The 13,023-nt window shown below is 41.5% G+C and overlaps 2 protein-coding genes across 3 annotated transcripts; one reads left to right on the top strand and one right to left on the bottom strand.

Annotated features, from left to right (window-relative positions):
- Window positions 1–1,087: 1,087 nt before the first annotated feature.
- On the bottom strand, window positions 1,088–8,770 carry znf653 (zinc finger protein 653). Of its 2 annotated transcripts, XR_005697875.1 has the most exons (11): window positions 8,441–8,770; window positions 7,970–8,010; window positions 6,309–6,626; window positions 5,675–6,201; window positions 5,411–5,588; window positions 4,320–4,404; window positions 4,080–4,191; window positions 3,887–4,001; window positions 3,704–3,803; window positions 3,112–3,490; window positions 1,088–3,005 (listed from the first exon to the last, which is right to left on the bottom strand). XR_005697875.1 is itself a non-coding variant. In XM_040045727.1 (10 exons), the coding sequence occupies exons 1-10, from the start codon at window positions 8,743–8,745 to the stop codon at window positions 3,313–3,315; spliced, it is 1,959 nt and encodes a 652-aa protein (XP_039901661.1). In that variant the 5' UTR covers window positions 8,746–8,770; the 3' UTR covers window positions 1,088–3,312. The 2 variants fall into 2 exon arrangements, 1 of the variants encoding a protein (XP_039901661.1); XM_040045727.1 differs by having other exon boundaries at window positions 1,088–3,490.
- Window positions 8,771–9,061: 291 nt separating this feature from the next.
- On the top strand, window positions 9,062–12,856 carry swsap1 (SWIM-type zinc finger 7 associated protein 1). Its single transcript, XM_040045730.1, has 2 exons — window positions 9,062–9,357; window positions 11,954–12,856. Exons 1-2 carry the CDS (start codon window positions 9,088–9,090, stop codon window positions 12,512–12,514), a joined length of 831 nt encoding a protein of 276 aa, XP_039901664.1. The 5' UTR covers window positions 9,062–9,087; the 3' UTR covers window positions 12,515–12,856.
- The last annotated feature ends 167 nt before the right edge of the window (window positions 12,857–13,023 follow it).

Here is a 13,023-nt window from a genome sequence, read left to right as displayed (position 1 = left end):
TCTTTACATTTAAATAGAGCTTTGTTTGTACGCATACACACATCAAATATATTCCGTCCTTCATTACAAAATCTTCATCACTACATTCGGTAGTCCTACTAAGGTGTCTGTTTATGATGTGTTTGTGCTTATAGAGTGGATGGAAACTGTTCATCTGTGAGTGGGGGGTATTTTTATTTCCCTTTACAGTTGCTGCTGTTTGCCATGTCCTGTACTTCCTTTCAAAAGGTTTTGGCCTCATGAGTTTTGATTTCTGCTGCATCAGCAGTTCACGCTGGTGGTGCCATAAGGATAGCTTCTTGGCAAATTAACACTAATTTAGAATTGTTTAAACTTTACGGCCTAACCTGAGTATTGTTGCTGACCGTGTCCACCCATTTATGGCCACAGCGTACCCAAACTTCTGATGGCTGCTAACACACAACGTAACAAAGTTTAAATCACCTCAAACTGGTTTCTGTATATGAAAGCATAATAGGTTTACTTTAAATAAATGGAAAGTTAGTACTCAGCAAGGTGACTGCTCCTGAGACTTTGGCCTCATGTTGCTTACACTGTGACTTTTGTTTTACTTGAAAATCACACAAGCTAATAAAAAAAGATCAAAGAGGGTCAAAAACCAGTCACTCAAAATTGTTAAAGAAAGAAGAACAGATCAAAAACACTAGAAAAATGTTGAGTTAAGGCGCAGCAGACGTGAAGACTAAATAAATCTTGGTAGCCTATTGGATGACCTCATATTTCACTTGGAAAACCTGTAATTTCTTTCCTAAGCATCTCATCTCAGTATTTTAATGTGACCAGGAGGATTCTAATGTGCCCCAAGCTAAACGTTTTACTGAAACCATTTTCTAATGTTCAATATTCTTCTGACTCACAGGGTCCAGATCCTGTGAAAAGATTTCATAACTAGGTGTCATCTGCATGGTTTTCATGATGCTGCTTACTCCTTATGCACACCCACTCAAAAACACACACATACACACACCCTGGGTTGCATTATGTAACAGGCACAAACAGCCTGCATATTAATCATGTGTCAAATAGGTGTCATTAAGAAAAAAGACAGAAATGGCACAAACATGAGTCATAGTGACATATTTTTTACTGATTCACCAGTTAGCCAAAGTGACAGAAGAGAAGAAAAAGTGCATTTTCTTAAAAAAATAAAATAAAAATACAAAAAAAAATATCACAGGACAAGAAGACAAAGGTGAATTTTCCTGAGAAACTGTCACATCAATCTCACAAGCTTTCCCATTGGACTCTGTCAAATAAATACTGCTCTCCCGAGCAACGCAGCTAACAGTCGCCTTGAGTGACTAAAACAGAAAAGCCTACATTTGAATTTGTACATGCAGTGTAGACAGACACAACCTACAGACCAGTTATGTTACCTGGATCGATCAGTTCTGTGATTCTGCCCATAAAAAGCAAATCGCTCCTCTCTGCAAACGTGCCAAAACCACTCTCTTCCAATTTGAATTTAGTTTTGGCGAATAAGCAGGAAGCCAAATGAAGCAAGGAGAAGGGTTGTGAATTAACTTTGTCAGGATGGATAAAAATTTGAATTTTACTGCACTGACAGAGAGCAAACAATAGTTGCTGTGTTTGAGGAGGCCATTTCCAACTAATCAGATGGCTCAGGACTTTAAACTCTAACTTGTAAATGACAAAGAAAACTGAAAATGGTTGCTTGTTTTCCAGGTCACAGACAGAGATACAGGTCTCCTTAACAGTTATGACTCATAGGTCAGTCTAGTGAGTCCATGGTGTAGTGGCTAGCACATTCATCTTATGTGCAAAAGATCACTAAATGAACTCCAGGAGGAGACACAAACCCAGCCTCAGGTGGTCCAAAGCTACTATAGTCCTGGTACTGCTCCCAAGGCAAGATATATGCTAGAGTTGCACCAAGCTCACATAATATCTGTGCTAAATTAAAACCTGGAGATTCATCAACTTGGAAAATACCAAAGGAACTGAAAGTACTTTCTTAGTCATTTTGACACGAAAGTCGATTTTACCAGGAGCACAGATGTAAGTGGTCAGAATGAGACTTCCAGGAATCGATTCAAACGTAGCAATGGTGCTTCGGAAAAGGACTGCGAATTTGAGTTTAGCTATATTAAAATCAGCTGAGGATCTTGCTTTTTAACGAGCAAAGCCGAGAAACCAATGAAGTATTTTTGTCCAGAGCAACCCATATTTTCCTTTTTCATAAAGCTTATAAACTAGGGCTCGTCACAATGAACCATCCCTTAGTTAAGCTGTGATAAACCTAAGCTAGAGGGGGCTTCCCGTGATGCACTACTTTGACCTTTTAGCTCTATGCCATTAGTGTCTTTTGTCCCGTTTCCCACTCACCCACAACCAGTTAAAGCTGGCTGCCCCTCCCTGAGCCTGGTTCTGCTGGAGGTTTCGTCCTGTTAAAACTGAGTTTTTCCTTCCCACTTTTGCAAAGTGCTTGCTTATATGGGGTCATCGGATTGCTGGACTTTATATTGACTTTACTATTTAAAGCACCTTAAGGTGACAGCTTTTGGGATTTAGCATTGTTTAAATGAAACTGAACTGAATTGTTTAAGGAAACAGAGATCTTCATGGTTACACATGAAAAAATACATTTTTTTTTGTATGTTTTCAATATGCCCTTTATGTAACTGCAGGACACTTTCCAGAGCCTACAAAAACATTTATTATTACACGACTGTCTGCTCACGCCAGAGGAAACAAATATGGTTGCTGAAAATAATTAGCCAAATCTCAGATCTAGAAGCATTCTGAATTGGTTCCCACAGAGTGGGGAAATACTACACGGTGTGTGGGCTGGTCATGGATGTGACCGGTTCTTTTACTTAATCTGTAACCCCAAATAAAAATGAACATGTAACAAAGCACAACTAGCTCAGAAAGCAACAGTTACTAGCAAGCTAGTTAACGAGCCTTGCTAATGTTTACAGCTATGTTTAATCACTTCTTCTTTTTTAATATCGGAAATTGTCCTGAAAAACAAAACAAAAACAGAAAACATATCAAATTAATTCTGACTGATTTTGCCAAGTCTGGTATGTGAACAGTTGCTTGAAATATTTAGGAATCACTCTTTACCAAATGAGGAAATTAGCCTCTGACACAGCATGCGTCCTGCACAGCTGTTAGTCCGAATCACTCCTGCCTTCATCCTCAGCCTGTAAGAACACGGCTGATGTTCATCGCCCTGGACGTGCAAGGCAATACAGACGCGGCAAAGTCTCTCTCTTCACTGGAAGACTTCCTTTGGTCTCGGAGGTGTCCAGCCAGTAATGCACCTCAGGTTGCCTGCTTGTCTGGGTGACTCTTTAACTTGTGGAATTTGACACTGTCCAGCTTCTCGAACCTCTTGTCACAGAACTCACAGGTGAAGTTGTAGTGGGCCTCTGGAGTGTGTTTCTTCATGTGCCAGTTCAGGGATGCGCGCTGGCGACACTGGTAGCCACAGATTTCACATCTGACAGATGATGACGATGACGTGGGTGACAAGATGTATGTGAGAATGTTAATATTTGGGGCCATGTAATAAATTTAGCTCCCAGAGAGACTAGTGACTCAACAATTGCTCCACATTTTAATTCCAATATAAAGCAACAGTGATCTGAACTTCTCAGTGTTTAATTACTAAAAAGAGTAACAATAGGATCTGTTTGAAGCATTAGTAACTTACTGGAGTGGTGTTTCTCCTGTGTGCGTCCGCCTGTGAACCTCCAGGTGATTTTTGCGTTTAAATGACTTTCCACAAGTCTCACAGATAAAATCTCTAACGCCTGTAGGAAGATTCATGTTTACATTTGGAAGTATATGCAGATAACACGCAGGCAATACACAGGGGTGTCTTTTGCGAACTCACCAGAATGGATGATCATGTGGCGATGCAGATGGTTCGACAGGTAGAATTTCTTTCCACAGCCAGGGTGGGGGCAAACCTTTGTCCTTCCTTTCCTGTGAACTAGGTTCACGTGATTCTACAGAGAGCAGACATTTAGATCTCGCGTGTAGAAACAGAAAAAGCTCAAATGCAGAGCACGACTAATTAACTTTACCTGAAAGCTGCTAATTGCTACATAAACTTGACTGCAACCCTCGTACGGACAGTGGAACATCTTGAGCATCCCATCAGCCTCGATCACCGGGCCTCGTCTGCTTCTCTTTGACCTGACATTGCAAAAAGGGGCACAGTGGACTGAGCGGCACACTAAGGAGACCAACTTAAAACAGTGACCTGATGACAATGGCATTCTCTATTTGCTTTTAAGATGATGTTGAGTACGTGAGTCTCAAACCTGCTCAGACTCCTCTGCAGCTGTCTGTCACTGCCCAGCTCCAAAGTGTCAACACTGGGCTGCAGCAGTTGTTTGTCAGTCATACCTGCAGGGAAACGACAAGTAAATTCTTTTAGAGAAAACATAAAGACTCCCATTAGTCAAATCTGAGTGCTGGGAAGAAAATTCAAATCATTTAAGTCAATATCCAAAGTGTAAAGAAAACAAAATGCAAATCAGTGCACATTACACTCAGCTACTCTTTCTTGGTATTAGGTGTTGGCTGAATTTAGTCAGAAACTAGACTGGTGCTGCATGTTGCAGGAGAGCAAAAGGGATTCACACAGGTAATCTAGAACTTCCTGTTTTACAAAGTTCATGCCCACTGCGAGCAGTGGCGCTAAAATGCATGTCATTTAGACATATATACACTGGCATGAATTTATATAAATTTATATAAACATAATCAAATATATGCTTATATAACTTGAATTGACACATCTCAGTAGCACGAACATATCATAACATTCAAGTTCTGTGTTTTATTCACATGGAAATCAATGGACGGGATGTTTACATGAAACAGGTATGATTCAAATCTATGTAAATATACTTCTCTGGAGTTTGCTGACACTAAATAAACCCAAAACAAAAAGAGGCACTTTATTGCATGTCCAGTGATGTCAGTTATGGACATGTGACAGTCTCTCACAGAGTCAGCCAGCAGACTTAGTGAAGCCGATTACTGTAAGCATCTTTTAAAAGTGGAAATCATTCCCAGAATGGATGTGCTTCCTATTAGAACCTAAACTTTCACAAAATGCTTACAGTTTTCAAGATGCGCACAGTTGAATATTTTAATATTTAATTGCTGTGTTTTTATTAGGAACTTACAACAACTTACAACTTCAAAACTTCTTCAGAGCTTTTATGCTCATTTTTTTAGCAACAAACGTTACATTTCAAACATAAAACATCAGATAATTTTAATTATGCTTTATTTATTACAATAAGACTGAACACTTTGAGTATCAAATGATCGTCAAAAGACTGACAGATATAGGAACATTTCATCTCAAAGTCCAGAAATTTCGAGTTCCAAAGTAGCGCACCTGTCATGGAGTCCTCATCCTCTGCTGTTCTGATTTTCGAGTCAGCCGTGCACACCTGGTTGTAGGTGACGCCCCCAATGACGGTGCAGGTGACTTCCTCCACATTTCCGCCTCCCATGTTGAGTTGGATTCCCTCGGATGCCAGGGCTTCGTAGCTGGGGCCAGTGATGATAATTAACTAGGAACGATGGGAAATGTAGTTTATGAAAAAGAGTAACACACTCCTCCTGCAGTCTTATTTCTGTGAGATACTCGTTTACCTACCTGTGAGCCCTCCAAAGCCGTCCTCTGGTCAGGAATCTCACAGCCGGTCACCACCGTTTGCAGAGTCTGAGGCTCAAACAGTTCGCTCTGCTCTTGGACCTGCATGGTCGGTGGGACTGACAGTTCTGTCTGAGCACTCAGGCGCACTGAGCCACTCAGGCTCTGCGACAGCACCAAGTCCTCATCAGACTTGTCAAGTTCATCAGCTAAGGATGCCGTCATAACGCACTCGTAATCGTGCCTAACAGTCCTGACTTCCTCTTCTGTGAGGCGTTCTTCTTCCCCTCCATCCTTACCTTGCCTCAGATCTTCAGTCTCCTCCTCTTCCTCTGTGGGGACGGAGTGAAAAGCCGCTGTGAGGGAGCCTTGCTGTCGCACCATCTCCACTTCCCAGATAGGCTGTCCTGTCAGCGGAGCATCCTTGGAAGAGGCCAGTACGCTGGCTTCAGGGGTTGGAACTACAACCTCTTCTACCTGGCTTACAGTTTCCTGATGTTCCTCAGAAACATCCACATTTTCTCCCATGTCTACAAAAAGAAAATGATTAATAAAAGGGCAAGTTGATCATTAAGAAATGTAGGATTTACTGAAGTCTACACAACAAAACAAAGACTTACAGTACGATTCTACACACCTTTCAACTGTCTGTGAGCCTCCTTCCTTCTCTTCCGGCTTACTATGTTTTTTGCTACAGACACGTCTGTTTTGACTGCACACTCTCCATCGCTGTCCCTGTTCACTCCCTCCTCATGCTCAGAGTCACTTGCCTCCCCCAGAGGTGAGAAAAGGTATTGCACAAACGAGTGGTTGCCTTCACATTGCCAGACTGCAGTGGTGGAGAAGTTGGACTGGGTCTCTAGAGCTCTAAGCTGGGGCTCGTGTGGGCAAGAGTGCGAGTGCTGCTGGTACCAACACACCAGGCTCTGGAGGCTGGACACACATTGCTTCCTGCCTGAGCGTATATGCCGGGGTGCGGGGTGGGGGGCATATGAGATGGATGATGAATGGCAGATTAATTTTTGTTGGATAAACAGTTTATAGAATGAGATTAACCACATATCAACTAAGACTCAACACGTGCAGTAATAGCGTACATGAAAGTTGATTCCTTAGCAAAGAAGAATAAATGTTGAGTCAGTGTAAACATCCATAAAGCAAAAAGATTTAAATTTGGTCACAGTTGGCTTCAAGGTGACCTTTCTGTTTGCAGAAATGCTGCCTATTTTAGATCACTCCATGGAAGTCCTGGTCTAACATAACTCTTGCACTAGATCTCCTCCACTGAGTCAAAACAGCAATGCTTCAAGTACAAGTTCACTTTGGTGAAGCAGGGATGCAAATGTGGCAAGTACTGCAGGTAGTGAAGAACAATATTGCCCTAAGCAGCATGATGGCACAACAAGTGCCAAAGTGCCACAGATCAGGATATTTATTGAAGGATTTCTCCATGCAGCACCACAGAAATGAGCATGCTCCTGGTTGCACTCAGGCTTTGACATGGAAGACACCTTCCAATGTTTGAAAGTGTCTTCTGAGTTGCAGACTTGGCTCTAATGACTGGTGAACGTCTGATCAGTCTGAAACAGATATGACTGTTTGCTCTATGCCACAGGTTTGAAGTAGATGGATAATTTGAAGATGGAGGGTGCAAGCGTGCAGAACAAGACACCTAGGGTGTGATCTAAGAATAGTAGCAGCACTAAAAGAGGTGCACAAAGAGATCAATCCCCTTGAAAAGGAGACCAGCCGAAATTTAAAGAAGTTCTAGTTGTTTGACTGCTTTGATTACATTTCACATACAATTATGTAATTAATACTATTTTTATTTTTTTATTTTTCATAACATGTTGATAATGTTGAAAACTTGATTTTTAGTTATAAAACATTAGAAAATGCAGTAACATTTGCATTCACACTTAAACAATATGAGAAACATTTCATGCATATCCGCTTTAGGATAGGGATTTGTGTTGGGATGTGGCACTGTACTCAAGTTTTATGTTGGAATAAGTAAATAAATACTCACACACTGCTTAAAAAATAATGACAAATGTGTAATACAATACTCTTTTTAAGTTATAACCTCAAAACTGTTCTTCTGGATCTTTGTGAAATTTTGGATCTTTATTGTCTGTGTATTTAACTTGATGCAAGCACTTTTGTCTAGAAAACATTTAGGCAAGCTCCAGTTTGATACACCAAATAACTGAGCCGCTTTAAACAGACTTCATTCCCAACCTCAAACCCTACGTGCTTAATTTGGAAATATTCCCATGTAATAATGGCTCCACACACCTCTTTTCTGTTTTGCCGAGACTTCTGGGGCAATCTTCTTCCTGCAACACAGAAACACATCATTTGGAAAAAACAGATTAGTCACAACAAACAAACAGTACTTATCTAAAGTTGAACTATTGTGCTTTTTCTTGCTTTTTATCATACTGTTACAATGGTGGGTACTCGTATTAAATATGATGTTACAAATTGCAACATATATTTCAAACCTTCTGTTTGCTATATGCAGCAAATCAGGAAAGAGTTGGCTTAAGGGGAGGGGGAGTGAGAATGAACAGTGAACTAGGGCATAAACAAAGATTATTTTTGAACAGTGAATTATGAAAATATACCCTCGTAGAGTCCAGTTATAACAGTAAGTGCCCTTTAAGATTAAAACTAGCACAAGTGTGAAGAGCAATGTCTGACAGAAGACAACAGCTAGTCAATATACCACTCTGATTAGATAACGTGTCTGCAGCACATTCCTACCCGCAGTATTTCTGCTGGTATTTTTCTCCATAGGTGGAGTTGAGTAGGATGAGATATTCTGCCAGCCCGGCGTCGCTCAGACCGGTCCGCCTGCGGAGATCACTCCACAGCTTGTGCGACTCTCCGAGGTACACCCTCCTGACATCGTACTTCTTTCTGGATTCCAGCCGCCTCTGCGCTCGGTCGGAGTCTGTGAGCCTGGGTCTCCCCCTACAGCGCCTCAAAACACCTTTTCCTTGCTCCCCGGCTTGGTTTGTGTCCAGGGGAGCCTCCACTTCTGCCAGCTGATGCGCCATCTTGGCCATAACAGCTGATGCTTTGATTATCCGACATGCCGGAAGTTGTGTAAGGACTCGCAGGAAACACTGATATCAATGCATTTTGAGCTCGTCTTCCTCGCGCTATAGATTCACAAACTTTGCGTTGGCAATATCTAGTTTTTCCTTTTAAGCTAGGCGAAGACATCGGTGAAATGCTAATAGAAATATGAACCGTGTGGACCGAGCGGAACGTTACAATGGACACAATGCGTTGCATCCGGACTACAGTAGCACGAACACCATCGTGCACCATGTAAACAAACGCGGGAAGCTTGAGCCAGAGCATCATTTTTGGTTAGTAAAGCGTTGATTGTGGGATTGTGACACATGGCTGATATTTTGTCGCTCGTTTTTCGGACGTTTATGTCACAATCCGATTTAAAGAAGGACGTCAAAGTTATTACTCCGTCACCAACGACCTGCAGCACCCTGGTGGTCGGAGACCACAGCCTCAGCCGCTCCGTGCTGCTTTTGGCTTCCGTCACAGCTGCCGCGGAGATGGGCATAAAAGTGATGTTCTTTACCCAGACTCAGATCCAGAGCCTTCCACCGTCTCTGCAGAGATGTGTTCCCAACCTGAGCCCAGAAAGTCTAAAGGTAGGGGTCGTTTTATGTTTAAACTGTGCCCAAATTCGCAAAAGCTTTTTTTTTCACTACTCGTGATAAACAACATTTTAGTAGCCCAGGTGCCTTGTGTGTTAGTGTTTTGAGGGTTGTTGTCATGGAAGTTTTCTCTTCTTCCAACATACAGTGGGGCAAAAAAGTATTTAGTCAGCCACCGATTGTGCAAGTTCCCCCACTTAAAATGATGACAGAGGTCAGTAATTTGCACCAGAGGTACACTTCAACTGTGAGAGACAGAATGTGGAAAAAAAAATCCATGAATTCACATGGTAGGATTTGTAAAGAATTTATTCGTAAATTAGGGTGGAAAATAAGTATTTGGTCACCTCAAACAAGGAAAATCTCTGGCTCTCACAGACCTGTAACGTCTTCTGTAAGAAGCTTTTCTGTCCCCCACTCGTTACCTGTATGAATGGCACCTGTTTGAATTCATCATCTGTATAAAAGACACCTGTCCACAGCCTCAAACAGTCAGACTCCAAACTCCGCCATGGCCAAGACCAAAGAGCTTTCGAAGGACACCAGGAAAAGTATTGTAGACCTGCACCAGACTGGGAAGAGTGAATCTACAATAGGCAAGCAGCTTGGTGTGAAAAAATCAACTGTGGGAGCAATCATCAGAAAATGGAAGACATACAAGACCACTGATAATCTCCCTCGATCTGGGGCTCCACGCAAGATCTCATCCCGTGGGGTCAAAATGATCATGAGAACGGTGAGCAAAGATCCCAGAACCACACAGGGGGGACCTGGTGAATGACCTGCAGAGAGCTGGGACCAAAGTAACAAAGGTCACCATCAGTAACACACTACAACGGCAGGGAATCAAATCCCGCAGTGCCAGACGTGTTCCGCTGCTGAAGCCAGTGCATGTCCAGGCCCGTCTGAAGTTTGCCAGAGAGCACATGGATGATACAGCAGAGGATTGGGAGAATGTCATGTGGTCAGATGAAACCAAAGTAGAACTTTTTGGTATAAACTCAACTCGTCGTGTTTGGAGGAAGAAGAATACTGAGTTGCATCCCAAGAACACCATACCTACTGTGAAGCATGGGGGTGGAAACATCATGCTATGGGGCTGTTTTTCTGCCAAGGGGACAGGACGACTGATCCGTGTTAAGGACAGAATGAATGGGGCCATGTATCGTGAGATTTTGAGCCAAAACCTCCTTCCATCAGTGAGAACTTTGAAGATGAAACGAGGCTGGGTCTTCCAACATGACAATGATCCAAAACACACCGCCCGGGCAACAAAGGAGTGGCTCCGTAAGAAGCATTTGAAAGTCCTGGAGTGGCCTAGCCAGTCTCCAGACCTCAACCCCATAGAAAATCTGTGGCGGGAGTTGAAAGTCCGTGTTGCTCGGCGACAGCCCCAAAACATCACTGCTCTCGAGAAGATCTGCATGGAGGAATGGGCCAAAATACCAGCTACTGTGTGTGCAAACCTGGTAAAGACCTATAGTAAACGTTTGACCTCTGTTATTGCCAACAAAGGTTATGTTACAAAGTATTGAGTTGTATTTTTGTTATTGACCAAATACTTATTTTCCACCCTGATTTACGAATAAATTCTTTACAAATCCTACCATGTGGATTCATGGATTTTTTTTTTTTTCACATTCTGTCTCTCACAGTTGAAGTGTACCTCTGGTGCAAATTACTGACCTCTGTCATCATTTTAAGTGGGGGAACTTGCACAATCGGTGGCTGACTAAATACTTTTTTGCCCCACTGTAGGTGCTTGCATTTTATTTAATTATTTAGTCATTTAGTTGCAGATCATCCAATCCGTGAATGCTATTTACGTTTTATGATATGAATATATAAACGTTACAGACCTGTGTAAGTGTTTAAAATGACATTTGAGCAGACGTGATACCCCTCTTTTTTTTAACTCCCGTTTTTATTGTTATCTGTTAACCTTTTTTGGGTCAGGGAAACAAATAAATATTATAAGAAATAACTGAGGGCTAGTTTAGGTTGAAAGTGGTTTAGGGTTGCAACACAGCAGAAAGACACCAGCCACTGCCATGGTTACAATTACTGTATGGCTCAATCAAAGCACATAATAATTTAATACACTTTTACAACCATGGATATGGTGCATAATTTTAACTGGTCACTGGTCAATTTTCTAGAAAATTAGAAACTCACATGTAATCACAAGTAATTGAACAATTGAGCATTTATTACCACGTGTCACGTGGAGCTGGATAAAGCAAAAAACACTAGTATTATAATTGTGTTTTAAGCCTTTGTAGATGAAATGGAGCAGGTTATGATTATAATACAAAACAGGCAACAATGCCATAATAATTTGCTGATCAATTATTAAAATGTCAAAAAAAATTATTGCCTAAAAAGTTACCCAGCAATTAAAACAAAGATGTAATTGTAGCCCCAGATTTAAAAAGTATTTTAGGTGTGATAAAATTAGGTGGTTAAATCAATAATCTACCATGATTTATTTAGCTTTTCATTTTTTGTGTGTTTGTTGTTTATGTATTTATCATTATTATTATTGTTGTTGTTATTATTAATCTATTTATTTATATATTTTTTGTCAAAGAAAATCAAGTTTTCCTATCCCAGGACAGTGGAGGAACTCCTCCAGCAGGTGGCTAGCCTTCATGAGCCTACCAACACGTCCCCTACACCTCCTTCACTCATCATAGTCGACAGACTGGAGAGCTTCCTGTCTGGTCCTGGGGGCAGCAGCCAAAGTGGATTTCACCCTGGGGAGAGGTCTTGCGCTGCACACATTGCTGCGCTGCTGTGTGACACTGCTGCCTTTCTCACGCAAGTCCTGGAACAGCGGGGTTCAAGTTCAGCCCCCTGCCGCATTATTGCCTCTTTCTTGTCGGAGGTGAACGCTGGTGGGGATCCATCTGGAACAGATCCTATCCTTGATGTACTTGACCGCTATTTCCAGGTACGCTGTACTCTGGACCAGGACAGCGGCTATGAAGCTACAGCAGCTGCTGTACAGGAAGTGTGGCACATTTACCTTTCTGGGAGAGGATTTACAGACCCTTCTTTTACTGAAGACTATAACGACAGGCCAGGTGTAGCCCAAGAGTGGAAGCTCTTCATTTTTCCTGATGGTTTAATGGAGTTTAAGTTGGTCTGAGAGAAATTTTGTGTAGAGACGGTAGTCACAGCTACATTACAGTGTCACAGGGTTATCAAAAAATGGGGGAAAAAAGCTCTTCCTTTCAGATATTAGGTAAAAGGACCATAACAGCTGTAACAGTACAATATTTAATGAGTTTGAATTTTAAATGACATGAAGGTTAATCAAAAACATTAACAGTCTTTACAAAGACGTTTAAGGAATGTGAATGTCTTAAACTAAACAGTGGTTTTCCAACCTTTTTGGCTGAGAGTGCCTTAATAACAAGACAAAATGACACAGAGCAAAAAGTCTCTAAAACACATTGTAAATTCCAATAAACACACAGTGTAATGCTTTTCTATTTGTCTTTCTTTTATCATAATTTGTGAAACTCGAGACTTCAGTAGCTGATATCACATTCAAATAAATTACAAAATGAAAAAGTTTCTCTTATTATGTATATTTAAGCATAAAGAAATACACATTGGGGAGTTCCCCCTAGTAAAGAGCTAGATCCTGTTTGT

Source organism: Simochromis diagramma, unplaced genomic scaffold, assembly GCF_900408965.1.
Source record: "Simochromis diagramma unplaced genomic scaffold, fSimDia1.1 OVJJ01000150.1, whole genome shotgun sequence".
NCBI lineage: Eukaryota > Metazoa > Chordata > Actinopteri > Cichliformes > Cichlidae > Simochromis > Simochromis diagramma.
This window is presented reverse-complemented; position numbering and strand designations above follow the sequence as displayed.